Source organism: Oreochromis niloticus, unplaced genomic scaffold, assembly GCF_001858045.2.
Source record: "Oreochromis niloticus isolate F11D_XX unplaced genomic scaffold, O_niloticus_UMD_NMBU tig00007887_pilon, whole genome shotgun sequence".
Lineage (NCBI taxonomy): Eukaryota > Metazoa > Chordata > Actinopteri > Cichliformes > Cichlidae > Oreochromis > Oreochromis niloticus.
This window is the reverse complement of record NW_020328826.1, coordinates 106,847-126,229: the sequence shown is the minus strand read 5'-3', so window position 1 is coordinate 126,229 and position 19,383 is coordinate 106,847. Positions and strand designations below refer to the sequence as shown.

Here is a 19,383-nt window from a genome sequence, read left to right as displayed (position 1 = left end):
ATATATAAGGTGAGTAATGCAAAAACACAAGTGTTGGACTTCGGTCTTTATAGAAAAGAGTTAAGCCTCACCGCGACTGACAATTACAGTCAACATCAAGACAAAAAAAGCTCCCAGAGCTGCTGCAATGACTCTGAAATGGCTCCTTTTGGCAGATGAACGGTTCATTTGAGTGTGTTGACCTGTAGAGACAAAATGCACACTTTCATAATTTTATCTATTATCTCACCATACTGTTAATATTCCTACAAGTAGACACATCAAAGATGAACAGCAATCAGCTGCAGCAGCTCCTTGTGAATAAAGTAGCAGCCTAAAGTGACTTTAAAATTTAATCAGTAAGCAGAGCAACACGTCCAAGTTCTTCCATATCACACACACTTAAAAACAAAAAGAAAATTCACTCGATGGGCCCACATCCTTATTTTAGGTTTGACAGCACTTTTAACAGGGTTTTAAATAGGTAAATAGCTTAATCATGAATTAAGCTGCGGTTTGGGGAAAGCCTTGGCAGATCCCCAAAGAAGGCATCCCCTAGAAGCAGTAATAACTGTGTGGCACAAAGGTCAAAGACCTCTGCAGTAATAATTCAATTTTCAATTCAATTTATTTATACAGCACCAAATCACAATAGCAGCCACCTCAAGACTACAACAATACCTACAGACAAAAACCAACAATCATATGACCCCCTATGAGAAAGCACTTTGGAGACAGTGGGAAGGAAAAACTCCCTTTTAACAGGAAGAAACCTCCGGCAGCACCAGGCTCAGGTAGGGTCAGCCATCTGGCACGACCGGTTGGGGTGAGAGAAGGAAAACAGGATAACGATATGTGCAGAGAGAGTGAACGGCAAGTGACGTCACCACCCAATGGATAGGAATATAACTAGTAGGCAGTCCAGTAGAGATAAATAGCCCATGGCCTCAAAAAGGTGGTTGAAGTGTCACAGCTGGGATGGCTGGTGTGTTTGCAGTGCAGACCAAAATGCAGACACAGAAGGAGATAGAACAAACAATAACAAAAATGAGCAGTTAATCTGGCCAACAAATCATGGATACAAAACAAGGCAATAATGCACAGGGGCAAAACTAAAACTAAAACCTAAACTGGGAAAAGCTGTGGAAACTATGACAAACAACACATGACATGATTCTGAGCAGGAGTACGAGAGTAACTATAACAAGAAAACTGTGAACACAATTGTACAGTTACTGTGTAACCTTGGTTCTCTTAGTGAGAGACTATCTCTGAACCGCTGAGAGTGAAGGTGCCAATGACCCATTGACAAAGTACACATAAGCAGAACACTCCAGTCAGGGCTTCGCCAGACGCGAAGGCCTCGCCAGAAGGTGGTTCAACAGTCTGCAGACACCAGACTGGCCTGAACCAGTCGTGCAGGATGCAGGACGGCAAGTGATCGGCAGCTCAAGGTCAGCCCAGGAACCCACGAAGCATGACCGCCAGGGACCGCAGCACACCACGCTCCAAAGTAGTATCCCGCTGGTCGCTGTCTGGCATAGCGAGGTGCCAGACAGAGAATCAACACTACAGGCTGGAGAATTCCCACTCACCACAGCGAGGTCCGACTGGCGTGTAAGTTGTCGAAGCGGGTAGCACGCCAGGTCTGTTGCCAGGGCAACCTGTCTAAACTTAGTCTCACTCTGTCTGTTCCCCATATTCTGCAAAAACATGCAGTTTCTGGTCAGCCTGTGACCTAGTCAAGTCTGGACCTCTCATAAAACAATCTAATGAGCAGATACACATTAAAAAATATCTATCTATTTCTTAACACTAGTTAAGTTACTTTGGGTAAGGTAGTGATAACTACTGTGTCGATTTCTGAAATGAACAGAGGGTGAGCAGTTTCAGAAGGGTTGGTTGAACTGAGAGACTGATTAGAGGAGAACTGCACTTTGCAGAAGGAGGGATTGAAAACATCAAAACTAGCATCCCATGGCTAAGAGAGATAAACAGCACTGGAGGAGCAACAGAGCATGGAATTAGCAAGTGATTTCCAGCTACGCATTAAATAAATGCTGTTAGGAGGCAGTTGCACAGTACTGAGTTTGCCCATGCTACCTGGCGCTGATGGGTGGGTGGAGCTACAAGGTACGCAGTAGCTTTGGGTGTTGGAGCGGCAATTTTTGCTTTTGCACATAAGAAGACTTTGGATTGATATTTACATTTGTGTGGTTAAGAAACTATGAACTTTAGAATGCTGGTAAATGGAAGCAGTTATAACCAGGCTACGGTCCAGTCTGAATCCTTAATGGGAGGATATTCAGGAGAATTTACAGAAGCATGGGTACAGTGTGGCTTCTGGGTCTGGTGCTGGTGTCTGCTGGCTTTTCAGCTAATTCACCTGGTCTGTGGGCCTGTTTCAAAGCAAGTGAGCTTTGCTGATGGGTGAGCTTGCTGAATTTCACGGAGGTGGCGGCCGGCCAAAGTTACTTCATAACTGCATTCAGCAGATCAATGACTTAATGGCAGACCAGATTGTCAGCTGGTGAGAGACTGCTAGTAAGTCCCCCAAGACGGCATTCGGTCATTCTGAAAGGCCGTCATGAAGTTCATTGATTTTGAGTTTCTTGGATTGCCTGGAGGGAGACCGATGAAACAGAGCTGTGTCGGATGAGAGGTGGTGGTGTACGTTACTGCTTATTTTGGTGTCAATCTGATACCAATACTTTTAAATGAAAAAGGTTGATGCTCATTGAATTGCTAAATCCCAATTAATTTTCATGACCTTGTGTTATTTGCCTTTTTATTATTCAATAGTAAAAAACCCCGGGCATAATTATGACAAAGTATGTAATTAAATAGAAAATGCTTTATTATTGTGCCGGGTGTGGTCTGCGATACCGCTGCAGGTGAGATGGACTCACCTGCACAGCATCTACAATCACGCTTGGCTGGATAAAACCTATGTTCTGCTTATGTTGTTGTTGCTTTTGGTGGTGATGTGCACAGTTGGCAGCAGGAGAGCTGTAGCCGCTGAATGTACTGTTACAGCAACCATTATTGGGTGGACAGTGCATGGGAAGGACTGGCTCGAGGGTGAGCTGGAGGCTGGCGCGCCAGCGGGACCTGCCAAGTTGGAGATAGAGGTCGAGATGCACGGTGGTTCTGCCATGCCCGAGGGTGGTGTGCTGACTGGTCCGGTCTCCCTTGATCCTGCGCTGCTTGATCCTGCGTGCTGGCAGCATGCCCAGCTGCCTGTGAGCCCCGGTTCACTTCCAAGCCTGCTGCGCCGCCGCTGCTTGACACATTGACCAGCACTGGGCTGCCGCTGGAGGGGTGGGCGCCCCCAGAACCACCTCGTCACCGGCGCTGCTGGATGCACGAGCAGCCGCCAGAGTGGACACTTCCCCGTTGCTGGTCTGGGCCTGGAGTCCCAATGGTCCGGGCCAAATCCCTCGCCTGTTCGCGGAGGGGGGAGTAGGTTCATCAGATTGGGGTATGTGGCGGAGCGTGTTCTGCGATGCCACTGCAGATGAAATGGACTCACCTGCACAGCATCTACAGTCACGCCTTGCCAGCTTAAAACATTTACTTTGCTTGTTTTGTTGTTGATTGTGATGTGTACAGCTGGCAGCGGGAGAGCTGCAGCCATTGAATGTAATATTACGGCAACCGCGTAAGAATGAAAATGCCATCGGGTCTGCCGTGGTGGTTTCGTTAAGTTTTTTGGTTTTTTTGTTTTTTTTAAGTGTACACAAACCAGTAAAAAAATTAAAACTAGTACTGTTGAGAAACTATAATGCAAAAAATTACAATTAAAATTCTCAACAACAAAAACAACTGGTGAAAATATAATTACTATATAAACAACTTAGCAACCCCCATCTCTGCGCTGACACAGGAGCGGCGAGTCCGGCGACTTGGCTGTTTCATCTTTGCCGAAAGCACAGCATTGGAAACAAGAGCAGAACTTAAAGTAAAGACTTGATCTCACCAGGCTAGTATCGATCCAATACCGATGCCGACTTGGACTCGATATTTTCTCGAAACGTGTTTGCACGAGAACGGACGAGAACAAACTGTGTTCGCACGAAAACGAGAAGGAACAGCCTCTAGAATTGGGGGATCATGTAGAGATAAGAACCAGAAGGAGCTTGTTTGGAGGTGTGGTCTCACTCCTGAAATTCAGATATGTCTGAATAAGGTTTCAAAAAAGACTTCATAATCATATTAACATGGAAAAAATCAAAAGCATCCTAAGCTAATTAAGCTATTTTAGGTGTTGAATGTGAAAGTCAGCATTTATTGCTGCACCACAAAATTTTCAATGCTTACCAGTTTCCTGTAACCCAGGACTGATGGAGCAGTCTTCATGTTCTTGAATCTCCACTTGGCTTTTCCCTCCACCATCCACTCGGACTCCTTTGCTATATCTCACAGGCGTTGCAGCTTGAGTACCTGTGGACATTTTGGGAGAACTAAAAGCCTCAACCATCTTCTTCTGCCTCTGTCACGCAGCTGTTTCAAAAGATGAGCATGAAGGAAGTAGCAGCTAACCACAAACACAACCACACACCGCCTAACATATGCACTACTACTATATATTTATAGACACTCACTTACTCTCTGTCATTTAAATATTGTATTGATTATAGAATGTAATAAATTATTTATTTCTTATTTGAAAAGGACTTGCTATTTTTGGTGACTTTAAAGCTTTGTGTACCACAGTCTCACAGATGTGATGATATGGTCTGTGATGTGCTGGAGCATGAGCATGTTTGCAGACTTCAGACTGGTCACGGAAAATGTCAGACTTGCTGTTGTTTTATTGATAAAAAGAACATAAAAATGTGACACGTCTGCTGTTTTTATATCTGAGTCAAATGATGATTAGTGTCATAGATATCAATAATAAATAAAGCAAAATTGTTAAATAGTGTTTAAAAATGCTGTAAATGATTCTCTTTTGCTGTTATCTGATCTGAAACTACATTCGTGACAAAACAGACTTTTTGTACAAAAATGTGCCGAACACCATCATTTCCTCATTTGCATAATTTTATGAAATGTTACAATGCAAATAAAATGGAGACAAAGAAGATTTGATGGTCACTCTTAGTGTGAGTGCTCTCTTTTCCCTGATATTCTGGTGTTCACTTACACATATCTGCGACTTTAAGGTGGAGCAAAGGATATGTATATCACATGTTCCAAACTATTTTCAGCCTGTCTTGTTTTTTGGCCTCTACTGTGATCTTATGAGCAACAAATATACTTAATAAAGTTTAATGCTTTTAATGTTCCTCTCTCACATCTGATCAGAGACTTTGTGGCTTGAATGCGTCAAAGAGCTGATCACAGAAACCACTTCCTTCTTCATGAGGTACACAACAACTAATTTCCTATTTAGCATTTGAAACTCAGTCATCACAGACAGCAGGAATTGTGCAGTCAGCGGGTGTAGTTAGAAGTGTTTTGTTAAGTTCTATTAAGGAAAAACACTTATTCACATTACTGCTTCCACTTTTGGTGAATCTACAATTTAACCTAGTGTGAGCTAACTCCCCAGAGAGATGTCATCACGTTAATAAGATTGATTCCTGTTGGCAGAGTCTAATTCAGATTAGTGGTGTGCTGTGAATCAGATGACACAGGCTATTATGACATCAATAATGCACATCAGGTTGACTGCAATTCTTTCTATGGGAACGGTATACCCATTGCAGGGTTACTTAGTCCCTAAAGACCCCAAAGCGCTTTACACTACAATCAGTCATCCACCCATTCACACACACTGGTGATGGCAAGCTACATTGTAGCCACAGCTGCCAGAGGTGAGACTGCCAGACACTGGTGCCACCGGGCCCTCTGACCACCACCTGTAGGCAAACATGGGGTTAGTGTCTTGCCCAAGGATATTTGGGCAAGATCCCAGGCTCCTCCAAGACTGGAGGAGACACAAAACACAGCAAACCACAACACAATTAAATATAAATTAAAATATGAAAACAAAAGAAGATGTATATTCTCTGTCATATGGGCCTGCATGAATAAACTTTCTGAATCCTTTATCATCTGCAACTGAAAATAGTTGTGGATGATTACTATACCTTTCTAATGTGACGTTGTTGTCCCTGGCTCTCTTTCTCTCCCTCCCGCTCTGTCCCTGTGCTACTTGAGTGTAACTACCGCCCCTCCCCCATCATCCCAGCGTAAAGCACAAGGCTCACATGCAGAGTGAAGTGGAAAAGAAAGTGCAAGAGTGAGAGAAAGAAAGAAAAAAAAAACACGGCTTGCGATAAGGAGCCGGCTCGTATCGTTCACGTCAAAGATCCGGCTCTAAGAGCCATTTTGTTTGCGACCGACACATCACTACTACATCACTAGTGGCCGTTGACAATGTACGAGGTCTCACTCAATCATGCCAATTGACTAGAGAAGCTAGTGTGCTCCTACGTTAAGAAGTGGCTCTGACCTCCCAAATGCCAACAGCAGCAGCGGACTCTACAGCGACGGGATATTGTCATTGCCTATCCCTAGCCTGGTTGAGGAGTTTAAATGTGCAAAAAGTGAGGCTTGAGATGTCGCTAACAGACTCCAACGGGGAGGGGGTGGACCCCGACCACATCTGTGCTACAGGCCAAATCTGCTTTCTCCATTTAAAGCAATGCATTATCAGTGATTGTAACATTTAGTCCTTTTACTTAATCTGAAAGTATTTGTCATGGTCACTTTTGACTTGTGTGTATTCATGATGTATTCTTTTGGATTTGTGATTGTATTTGTATTCAAGACTTATACTTTGACCCTTAGTTAGATATTATTCATTATCCATGTATGTAATCTCTGAGCCTCTCTCTGTTCTTTGTTACATTTTCCTCATAACTGTTTGTGTTCCTGGTTTATATTTTATTATATTGTTGCAAGTTTTCAGTAATTAGCAGTTTCAAGTTCCTACATCATGCATCCACAAGTCCTGCATTTGGCTCCTCACTTGCCTAAATTACCTGCCAAACAGGCATAACTTGAAAGAAGAACACTGCAGCCACAATTCTTAAACATTTTCTTCTTGCTTTAGAAATTAGACATTTGTGAATTGCTAGTATACAATAATCTAGACAGCAAAAGGAAAAACATTAAAATTCAGAGTACAAAAATTGATCCGTATATTGAAGTCATCCATCAGAATGAAGAAGAAAATTTAGCTCTGACAATGTCAGGGTAAAGTTGGACAACTAAAATACATTGAGAGAAAGAACGTGGTTACATTCAGCTACATAAACTCTCTTTTCTGGAGTCAACATTTTATTCAACATACCATTTAGCCCCAACTTCTCTATCCTTACTTTACAATTGCAGCATAAATGAGTATTGATAAATGATTCGCACATTTGAAAATTGTTAAATCTGCTTTTCTTCTTCATTTCAATCTCCTGTCAAAATTCCCCATTTGTAGCTAATAATAAGAAGCAGCTACTTTCAGCTGTTTGAGAGAAACTCAAGAAGACATTTACTGAAGTTTTAGGACCAACAGACTGATGAAGAAACCAAGTAAACCAAAGTAAAGACAAGCTGCACTTTGACTTGTATTAGAACAATTTGCTGGAACTACAGAGTAATGAAGTACTTCAAGGTTTTGTGTGGATGACTTCCAACCTTACTGTACAGCACAGAGCACAGAGGGACAATATATGTAATCAATATATGATGCAGAATGAACAAGTAACAACTGTGAGCTGAGTCTGAGGCTCATGCAGGACATTTCATAGTGAGGTGTCTTTGGTTGGATTATTCAAACATTTACATCAAAGCACCAAACTCATTTCTCACAGATGAAGGTCTTTGAAACACGATCACCAAAATTATATCCAAATGACCCTGTCCATTTCCCATCACTGTCACAGCAGGCTCCATAGTAACCATAACTGGGAATCTCATGTCCCTTTGCCCAGAACCTGTCAGAGAGATAAAATCTGACATTAAACTGGACTAAACTCATAACTATTGTCACATTCATATAAATATGAGTATAAATATTTGCTGTATTTCTTTCCCAGGTTTCTCGCCCACTTTCCCTCCTTTAGACTTTTCTCTGAGAATCATCATGCACACTAAAACAGCTTTCAAGCTTTGGTGAATATGAAATCTTCCTGCTGTAAAAATGGAGAATAAAAAGAAGTCAGAGCTGACTTTCTGCTGTTTGAAACGGTTTTGTCAGCTCAATCCTGATTTCTTCAAACTGACTTGTTGTAACTGAACGTCATCACAGACTGCAAATGAAGAGAGTTCAAGCACAGCTGTTCATTCAAAGAAGGATTTCTGCTTTTCTTTACATTCAGTTTGTGGGGCTGTTGGAAAATAGCTCAGCTCATGTATTGCTGATCTATCTTCCAAAACAATGTTTCACTTCTAAATAATAACTCTGGAATAGAAACAAACTAATGTCTCACGTTTCTGTCAGCGCTGATCCGTCCACCCATTCCCATTTATATCGTCCTGATGTCTGTTTGGCTGTCAGACCGATCCAGAAGAATCCTCCGAATTCATTGACAAATTCCTGTTTGAGAAGAGACACAAATATTGTCTCCAGTCATAATTCAGCACTTCTGTTGTAGTAACATCATCTTGTGAATCTGTCTGAAGAAAGAACTAAATGTGATGAAACTTTTCAGTTCTTCCATTGTGCAGAAATCAGAAAGACCCAAGGAATCAATAAATATCAGCTCCTCCTGTAGCTCAGTCAGTGTTACAGTGGAATCAGTGTTAACAAATCATTTGATTCAGTTGGATTTACCGTATTTTTGGGGGCCATAAGGTGCACTGGATTATAAGGCAAAAACAAACAGTCAGATAAGTCAAACTTTACTCAATTCATTCTTCTTGCTTCCTCCACTTCCGTACCATTAATTCATTAATGTTGAATTCTCTGGTAGCTGCTCTATTCCCATGTTGTTGCAGTATATTAATGACTAACCTCGTATTGCCGATGGATTATCTCAATTGTTCTCCTGACTGAAGTTTGGTCCGTTTACAACATACTGCCATGCGATTGCATTTGTCCCTCACCATCAGACCCTCACGTTAACTTTTGTGGAAAAAAGTTAGCATTCATCCTCCAGCTTCACTGTGTTTGTTATGCTAACATAGCTGTGTTGCTAGCAATCACGTAGCACATCATTATATACTTATATACTTCCTGCTAACTTCTAACTCCGTTAAATATCATAAATTCTGTTTTCATGGATGCCTGGATGTTAAACTTAATTGTTACACCTGGTAAAGCAGCAACGCTGATCATTTTATTAAAGATGAAACAATTTAGACCATTTGTAACTCTCAGTGATGCCGCAGACCCAGATTACTCCGCGATGCTCCTGACTACAGTAGCCGTAATGCTTTCACAATCCATCAAGCGTTGCGGCTTCGTAGCTTACCAAAGTCATACTAAAACATTTCTTGACAGATTTTTGAGTGCCGTGTACCACATAAAATCGGTTCGAGGTCAGTAAGCACAACCAGAATGAATACATAAGGCGCACTGTTGATTTTTGAGAAAATGAAAGGATTTTAAGTGCGCCTTAGACCAAGATGGCGGCGCGTGAACAACGCGAGGCTCAGTGTCTCTCCAGAATCTGCTATTTAGCGGTTTTGTATCTACTTTTAACCAGATTATTCATCCAGAATTGCTGTGCGTTGCTGACCTACAGCAGACAAGAGCTTCTGGACATCTGGACTCATAACTCCAACAGTTTTATCGCCGATCTCCGACTCATCTCAGAGATCTCCAGAACACCGGAGGCTGCCCACTCTCCCCGGCCGGGCGGAAGTGCATGCAGACGCCGCGTAAAGAACGTAAACAAAAGTGAGGTAGGCGCGGAGGGCTACGGGCTAAGCTAAAGCTAACACCACACTGGTTGCCTTTACCCAGTATTTTCCTCGCCAATGTCCGTTCTCTGGCAAACAAAATGGATGAGATACGGCTCTCCATCGCTAACAACAGACGGATTATGGACTCAAATGTCATGTTTTTCACCGAAACATGGTTGAACAACAGCTGCCCGGACAATGCTATCGAGTTAGCAGGACGCCACACACACCGAGCCGACAGGCTAGCAGATGACTCCGGCAAGACCAGAGGTGGAGGTTTGTGCATTTATATTAACAATGCTTGGTGCATGAACTCCACTACTACTGAAAGTCACTGCTCACCTAATGCGGAGTTTTTAATGGTCAAATGCAGACCTTATTATCTCCCCAGAGAACTCACTTCGATCATACTCACTGCAGTTTATATCCCCCCTGACGCTAATGCTAGGTTGGCCATGAAAGAACTTTCTGCAGCCATTAACAAACACCAGAATAAACACCCCGAGGCTGCTTTTATTGTTGCTGGCGACTTCAACCACACCAACTTAAAGACTGTCCTCCCCAGATTCCACCAACATGTCTCCTGCCACACCAGAGGAGACAAGACTTTAGACCATGTTTATTCCAACTTGGCTGGAGCCTACAAAGCAACACCCCTCCCCCACATTGGACAATCGGACCATCTCTCCCTGTTCCTCACATCTAGGTATTCACCACTCATCCAACGTGTGAAACCTGCTGTGAGGACAATTAAAGTGTGGCCAGAGGGGACAGACGCAGTGCTCCAGGACAGATTTAAAAACACAGACTGGATTATGTTCACCCACACAGACCTGGACCAGTATGCCTCATCTGTACTGGATTACATCTCCAAAACCACAGACAGTGTCACCACCCAGAAACGGATCACCATGTACCCCAACCAGAAGCCTTGGATGAACCGGGATGTTCGTCTCCTCCTGAAGGCCCGCAACACTGCCTTTAGGTCAGGAGATGCACACGCCTACAGTACAGCCAGGGCTAATCTAAAGAAGGGCATCAAAAAAGCCAAACACCATTACAAAAAGAAGGTAGAAGAACACTTCTCCAACTCCAACCCCCGACGCATGTGGCAAGGACTCCAGACCATTACAGACTACAGGACCACCAAACCCTCCCCCACATCCTCTGATGTCTCCTTCCTCAACGAGCTCAACAACTTTTATGCTCGTTTTGAGTGAGGGAACCCCACAACCACAACCAAAACAGACATGACGCCAGACCACCAACCTCTGACTCTCTCCCCCACCAATATAGGAGCGGTGCTGAGCAGGATCAATGTCCACAAGGCTGAAGGTCCTGATGGCATCCCCGGGCGTGTTCTCAGAGCATGTTCTGGGGAGCTTGCAGGAGTGCTCACAGACATATTCAATCTGTCCTTGGCCCACGCTGTGGTACCGGCCTGCTTCAAATCCACCTCCATCGTCTCGATACCCAAAAACTCCAACCCATCTAGCCTCAATGACTACCGCCCAGTAGCACTCACCCCCATCATCACTAAGTGCTTAGAGCAGCTGGTCTTAGCACACTTCAAATCCTCTCTCCCCCCACCCTGGACCCCCACCAATTCGCATACCGCCAGAACAGGAGCACAGAGGATGCAGTCTCCATCGCACTGCACTCTGTCCTCTCACACCTGGACAACAACAACACCTACGCCAGAATGCTGTTTATAGACTTCAGTTCAGCATTCAACACAATCCACCCCTCACAACTCATCAGGAAACTGACAGACCTGGGATTCAGTTCCCTCATCTGCAAATGGTTACTGGACTTCCTGACCAACCGCCCCCAACATGTCCGGCTGGATAACCGCTGCTCAATCACAATCACAATGAACACCGGTGTACCACAAGGCTGTGTGATGAGCCCTTTCCTCTACTCCCTCTTCACCCACGACTGCAGACCTGCTGATGGTTCCAACACCATCATTAAGTTTGCAGATGACACCACGGTGATTGGCCTCATCAGTGACAACGATGAGGCCGCCTACAGGGAGGAGGTGGATCGTCTGGCTGAGTGGTGCGACACAAACAACCTGCTGCTTAACACCGAGAAGACTAAGGAGCTCATCGTGGACTACAGGAGGAATGCTGACCCACATCCACCCATCCACATTAAAGGGACGGCTGTGGAGCGTGTGAGCAGCTTCAAGTTCCTGGGAGTCCACATCTCCGAGGATCTCATCTGGACGACCAACTGCTCCAAGCTGGTCAAGAAGGCTCACCAGCGCCTCTTCTTCTTGAGGACTCTGAGGAAGAACCACCTGTCCTCAGACATCCTGGTGAACTTCTATCGCTGCACCATCGAGAGCATCCTGACCAACTGTATAACAGTCTGGTACGGGAACTGCTCTGCCTCGGACCAGAAGGCGTTGCAGAGGGTCGTGAAAACTGCCCAGCGCATTGCCGGAGCACCACTTCCTGCCATAAAGGACATCTACAGGAAGCGGTGTCTGAAAAGGGCTGGGAAAATCATCAAAGACCCCAGTCACCCATCACATGGACTCTTCACCCTCCTGCCCTCTGTGAGGCGCTACAGGAGCCTCCGGACTAAGACCACCAGGTACCGGAACAGCTTCTTCCCCACAGCTGTCAGACTCCTGAACTCTGCCTCCTGACATCTGACCCACGTTAAACTCATGGACTGAACATACACACACCCACAACCACCTACACACACACACACACACACAATGGACAACTGTACCCTCATACACACAATAATAACATGGACTGAACCACCACTCACAACCACTAGCACTTTATATTAGAGATGGACCGATCCGATATTACGTATCGGTATCGGTCCGATACTGACCTAAATTACTGGATCGGATATCGGCGAGAAATAAAAAATGTAATCCGATCCATTAAATATCAAAAAAACACCTCACAAAACTTGCGACACGGCGTAACTCGGCTCATAACCGTAGCACGTCGGAGCAGTGTGCGTCACGTGATAGAGCGGCTGTGTGTATTTGTAGCCTCGCTACCAAACCAGCATTTCATCTCCGAGGAAGTTATCCCAGAGAGAAGTAAAGCAAGTGTGTAAGTTCATTTCTGAATGTTTGTAAAGTGTACCCACATTAAGCTTAACAACCGATATATGGAGCGACTGCCTCTCTCTCTCCCTCCCTCTTCTGTTCTATCCTGTTGTATCCTGAAAATAGAACTTTCAAGGCTGAATGGACCGACGCATATATGTTCATTCTTCCGGCCGCAAGCAGCAAACCAGTGTGTCTTATATGTTCAGAAACCGTGGCACTGATTAAAAGTGGCAATGTCAAACGCCACTATGAGACAAAGCACAAAGCCTTTGAACAATCATACCCACCCAAGTCTGAACTCAGGTCCCAGAAAATTAGCAGTCTCAGAGCCCAATATGATCAATCCACAAGGATCTTAACCAGTTCTTTCACCGCCCAACAACGTGCTCATGAATGTTCCCTAAGAGTTGCTTGGATTTTAGGTCAACACAAAAAGCCCTTTGCAGATGCAGGTGTTGTCAAAGAGTGCATGAGTGCAGTAGCAGAAACATTACTTGAGGGTAAACAAAAAGAAGAGCTTTGTGACAAAATAAAGCAAATACCTATGTCAGCATCAACAGCCACAAAGAGAAGTGAAATATTAGCTCAGGATGTGCTATCCCAGCTGGAAGAAGCTATTCATAAGACACCATGTGTAGGCTTGGCTGTAGATGAGTCCACTGATGTGTCTGACAATGCTCAGCTGTTAGTTTATGTAAGGCTCTTCAACAATGATAAGAAAGAGTTCTGTGAAGACCTGCTAGGTGTAACTTCCCTTCACAGCACTACAAGAGGAGAGGATATCTACCTGGCCATTAAGGAAATGTTAACAAAGCGAGGAATAGAGCCAAACCAAGTGGTTTCAATTACCACACATGGAGCCCCTGCTGTGATGGGGAGAGAGAAAGGAGCTGTAGCAAGAATGAAAGAGGACAATCCTGAGCTAATCTCTTACCATTGCATTATTCATCAGTCTGTCTTATGCTCCACCCTGTCAGATGAGTATGCTGAGGTGATGAAAACAATGATGAAAATGATAAATTTTCTCAGGGCATCTTCTTCTTGTCAGCATCGCGTGCTCAGGGAATTCCTCAGAGAAGTTGATGCACATGCTGATGATCTTCTGCTTCACAACAATGTGAGATGGCTTAGCAAAGGCAGGGCATTGGAGCGATTTTGGTCCATCAGAAGTGAAGTAGCAGCTTTCTTGGAAGAGCTGGAAAATCAGAAAGCAACAAACTTTTCTCTATTTTTAAATGATGGGAAAAACATGGATATTGTGGCCTTTTTGGTTGATATCACTTCACACCTGAATGAACTGAATTTGAAGCTGCAGGACAAGGACAATTCAATTTGTGAACTGATGACAGCTGTCCACTCCTTTCAGAGGAAACTTGAAGTGTTCAAAGAAGACCTGCAAGGAGACTATGCACACTTCCCAACAGTGAAGGAACAGGTTCAGGGACAGAGAGATGTGTCCTCTTTTGTTGACTTTGTTGATAAGCTGATTGAAAACTTCAGCAAACGTTTTGATAGCTTCAGCTTTGGACAGCAGCTCACCATGTTCATAAAGAACCCATTTCTCATCACTGATGTCAGAGGGTTCTAAAAGGAAGTCATACAGCACTTCAAGTGGGCAAATGCTGGGCCTCTTCAAATGCAGCTGGTTGATCTCCAAGCAGATGTGGCCCTGAAAGAGCAGTTTGGAAGAACTGAACCTGCCACTTTCTGGCTCCAAATGGTCTCTGAGACAGCTTTCCCAAATCTGAGGAAAGTAGCCCTGTACATCTTGACCATGTTTGGCTCCACATACATCTGTGAGGCAGCTTTCTCCACAATGAACATAATAAAAACTAAGTATCGTTCCAGGCTCACCAATGAGCACCTACACGTGTGTATGAGAATGGCCCTGACACCATTCCAGCCCAGATTTACAATCCTAGTAGAGCAAACTAAAGCTCAATTCTCTCACCGAACAACAGAAAGTGGGGAAGTGGAATATAAGAGGAAAGAAAGAGAAACTGTAAAATTGTTAAGTGTTTTGATGTTATCTGTTGAAAATGTATTGAGACTGTTAAGTCGATTTGTAAAAGGTAAAGAAAAAGGGAAACTCAAGCTGCTGCTATTTTCTTTCTGAAATTAAGCACTTTGTTTTAAGATGCACAATTTTGCCATTTTATTTATTTTCTGTTATTCATTTTAAACAGCAGCCCTATATCTAATGTAGGCCTACTGTGTGTTTCAGTGTTAACAATAAATTTTGTTGAAATGTTTTTAACTTGTATTTTCATTGATTTGACAGACTATTGTTCATACGTTCAGATATTGATTTTAAAAAAGAGGCTGCTTCTCTATCAAAATCACAACACAAGTTAGACATTATGATGTCCCGGACCTCTGCTTGAGGAGATTTTTTCCAACTGGACCTCCTCAAATTTTAGTTTAATAACCCTGTCATATTCTGTATAGTTTTTTATTTCATATTCTGTATAGTTTTTTTCATATTTATATCCTGTTCATAGCCTGTACATAGTTATAGTTATAGCATATTCATAACATACTTCATACCGTGTACATTATAACATACCATAATAGACCCATTTCTGTAAAATACTTACATATCTATATTATTGCTAATATATATTGTAATATATCTATATCATGGCTAAAGCACTTCTGGATGGATGCAAGCTGCATTTCGTTGCCCTGTACCTGTGACATGTGCAATGACAATAAAGTGGAATTCTATTCTATTCTATTCTATTCTATTCTATTCTATTCTTTTCTTATAGTGCGGAAAAAACGGTAGTCAGAAAAAAAATCTGGATTATGAAGATTATTCTAATTTTTATGTGATTTAAATGTTAGGATTGATATTTTTTATGTTTTCATTTATCCTCAGAAATATATAATCATTTGTATGCTGATAAGAATCATATCCTTATTAGGTCTGATAAGATTCTGTGTGCACTTCTGTACCATGAGATGAGAGGAAGCAGCCTCGACGTTATAATTTCCATAATAGCTTTAGAAACCAGACTGTTGTTTCTTAAAGTGCAAGACTTCACACCTCTAAATGTTCGTCTGAGACATGACCTATTGCAAGTTCCTGTTCTTATCATTTAGCGAGACGCTTCCTTCTGCTTTTCTGCATACCTCATACACACACACACACACACACACACACACACACAGAATATAGACACTGATGTTGTTCAGATATGCCTGCTTAAGACTGTCACGTGTATTTGTAATTGTATATTCATGAATGATTACTTGCTGACAATAAAAAGGGCTGTAGCAAAGGAATCAGTCCAAGTTGGCTAAGCACAGGTGAAGGCCTGGGCTGACTTCCCTCGTGAGCCACAAACACGAAGAGCGCCTTCTTGTCTTGTTTTGTCGTGCAGTTATTGGTCTTGTGTTCCAGCGGGACACTTTAATAAACCCAACATTAAATTTTTGCTTTGAATTTGTCAAATGTGTAAAAACTTTACATTTGAATGTGAATGTCTGTAACATAAAAGGAGAATCAAAGAAATCCATCAGAGTGGAGACAGGAAGCAGGTCACAGACTGAAAGCAGGTCAAAAACACAAGTAACAGATGACTGTCAGTTCCATCAAAGATCACACAGACATGAACAAACACACCCACCTGTTCCTCTTTGCTGTTTATCATCACCAGATCAGCTCCTTTATCCTGACAGTCTCTCCTGCTCTCAGACCAAGTTTTACTCTCAGTGGATTTAAAGTAACAGCTGCTTCCAAATCTCGTCCATCGATCAGGACACTTCTCTTAAAGTCAAACACATGTTTTAAAGACAGACTTTGTGTCATGTTGTATCACATTAATAAGATCTCTCATTTCAGTCTTTAGTCAAAAATCTTTGGTTCCTGTCATTTTCCCTGTAAATCCTTCATTTAAACTCAGGTTTTCTCTCTTATTCATAATTAACTGAAACTTACATTTATACAGAAAAACTGTTACACAGCATCAAACATTTAGGATTCAAAATAAAGACACAATCAGGTTATCACTGTGTAACACTGATGTTTTCTATTAGTTATTCAAACTTTATTACCTTCTATCTTCTCCTTCAGCTTCTTCACTTCTTCCTGTAGCTGACTGTGGTTTTTACTCAGTTTATCATAACTGCTCTGTAACTGACTGTTACTCCAACCAACTGAAATATTTCAGTGAAACCAAAATAAAATAAAATAAAATAAAATGAGTGAAACATTGAACAGAAATAATCTTCTTCCTCTGCATTGTCAAATATATCAATAAGAGTCAGAAACTTGTGCAGCCGTTGTTCTTTAACATGTCCTGTGGGTGGAGCTGTTAGAACTACAGGAAATCTGATGAGCTAAATACGTATCAACTGTGAACAAAAACCACTGACAAGATTCAAAATAATTGTTCTCAGTGTGGAGGAAGAAGGTGAAGAATCAAACAGCATTTTTACACCTGTAGTCAGAGATGTGATCTATATGCTGTGAAAGAATAGATTCTGACTCATGTGACATGTGCCTGTTCTCACTGAAAATATGTCTTTTTACATTCAGTCAAAAGCTGCTCTGAGGCTTCAACACTTCCTCATATCAAAGGTGTTTCCATGTGATCAGGTACTTCCTGTATTTGCTGTGGCAGAAGGACACGTTCTGGTTGTGAAGCTGCATGTTTGTTGGCTGCTGGGATTCAGTATCAGTCATACATTCATTTGCAGGAGAAGTTCAGAGGTTGTATCTTATCTTACAGCATATGGACAGGATGATGATCCCAGCTAACATCAGGAGGCACAGCACTCTTAGAGCCAGTGTAGCACATCTGAAAGAGCCCTTCTGGACTGAAGGAGGATTCTGAGTCTGTGGTCCTGTTAGAAAGCAGTGTGGATGTTGGTTTGTGCTTAATTCCTGTCACTCTGTGATTAATAGACCTGTGGTTGTGGTTGTATCAGCTTAGCTTCATAAAAGGGTCGGTAGCCAAAAAACAAGGAAAAATTGCATCTGCACTGTGACTAAAGTGCCTGAATGAATTTCCTGTTCACAGAGCTCTACAAACCAACTTTGGAAAAAATGTAAACTACAAAGGTTCATACAGCACATGGAGACACAGATGTTTGACGGCTTGCAATTATTTGGCATTAAAAGCTGACTGTAAGAAACTCGAAGAACATTTTTTTAATATAATTGACTTACCTCCTTCCTGTGACTGAAAATGATCATAACTATCTCTGATGTCATCTGCACTCTCGTAGGTATCCACCTCCCTCTGCTGCCACTCTGCTCTGTCCTCCTGCTCCTTTCTGCTGTATCTCACCTTCTTTGATAGATCTGGTTCAGCATAAATATCTGAGGACATCTTGAGAGGACTGAGATGCTGAGCAGAAGCTGCACTTACAGTGTTTAAACTGTACTTTATCTACCAGGGTTAGAACTGCAGAACTGTTAAAGTGCTATTCTGTAATGTTCTTGTCCAGCCTTCTTTCTGCTTTCAAACAGGAAGAAACTCTGAGGAAGTGACATCATGCAAAGGACCACAGACCAACACTTTCATTTGATTGCACAAAAACCTCCAGTGTCCCTGAACAGACAAATGGAACATTTCATTGTATTTATATTTGCAAAGCCACTCAGAAACTTGTGAAAACATTAGCATGAAACAGGAATAAATGTATTTTTCTTTGTTTAACAAAAACAAAAACAAAACACACACACACATACGTCATGCTCACACACATGCACCAAACATGCACAAAGCAGGAAATGTCTCTTTTTCAGTAACACTTTTTTCTGTTGCCTGATAGAAACCAAAGTGTTAAACTGTTTAAGATTTCATGTGACTAAAGTTATTAAAAAAATTTTAAGTATTCGATCATTTCTCAGCCCATGAATTGACATCAAAATTAACCTTATGCTCAAGTTCAATAAGGAAGATCTATGGCCTCACCTCTGTCCACTGCCAGGTGCTGCTGACTAAATCTAAGCTTTATCACTTCCACTTTCCCACACTGTCAAGCTGTTTGTGTTATCACTGGTCTAGTCCAATGACCTTTTCCTGGCCTTCTCCAGGCCAATCAGCATTCATGCCAGAATTTGCTGATCCTGCATCACATTACACCTTGCTCCAACCATCTGCAATTCTAGGGTCAGCAGTGCCAACCTAGCTCTGGCCTCAGCACTATGCAATCATTCAATTACACAAGCTATTTCCATTTTCATATCTGCAAGCCTTAACTCGATTCAGTAAGTTTTGGCGAGCTAAGCAGCAGCATCAAACTAATTCATCCATCCCTGGGCTTCCATGTGTCTTTAATGTTTGCAAAAGAGTATTGCCAGGGTAAAATCCAATTTCAGTTGTCTGTGGCTGTCATTCTTTTTTCTGTCGCTATTTAACAGTCATCTAAAGGTGGCTGAAATTTTCTCCATTTAACACTAAATCCAGGCACAGTATATTTCAAATCAGTTTATACTTGCCTAAATC

The 19,383-nt window shown here is 42.5% G+C and overlaps 1 protein-coding gene across 1 annotated transcript; it reads right to left on the bottom strand.

Annotated features, from left to right (window-relative positions):
• Window positions 1-8,384: 8,384 nt before the first annotated feature.
• Window positions 8,385-18,323, bottom strand: LOC109200422 (C-type lectin domain family 12 member B-like). Its single transcript, XM_019356001.2, has 5 exons — window positions 18,099-18,323; window positions 17,657-17,773; window positions 16,982-17,083; window positions 16,555-16,694; window positions 8,385-8,524 (listed from the first exon to the last, which is right to left on the bottom strand). The coding sequence occupies exons 1-5, from the start codon at window positions 18,259-18,261 to the stop codon at window positions 8,414-8,416; spliced, it is 633 nt and encodes a 210-aa protein (XP_019211546.1). The 5' UTR covers window positions 18,262-18,323; the 3' UTR covers window positions 8,385-8,413.
• Between the last annotated feature and the right edge of the window lie 1,060 nt (window positions 18,324-19,383).

Excerpts from the sequence above, each read along its gene's own strand:
- LOC109200422 (XM_019356001.2), bottom strand. The coding sequence starts at position 18,261 with ATGTCCTCAGATATTTATGCTGAACCAGATCTATCAAAGAAGGTGAGA. Across the intron at positions 17,774-18,098 it reads TTTTCAGTCACAGGAAGGAG|GACCACAGACTCAGAATCCT; the intron begins GTAAGTCAATTA and ends GCTTTCTAACAG. Across the intron at positions 8,525-16,554 it reads TAAACAGCAAAGAGGAACAG|GAATTTGTCAATGAATTCGG; the intron begins GTGGGTGTGTTT and ends CTTCTCAAACAG.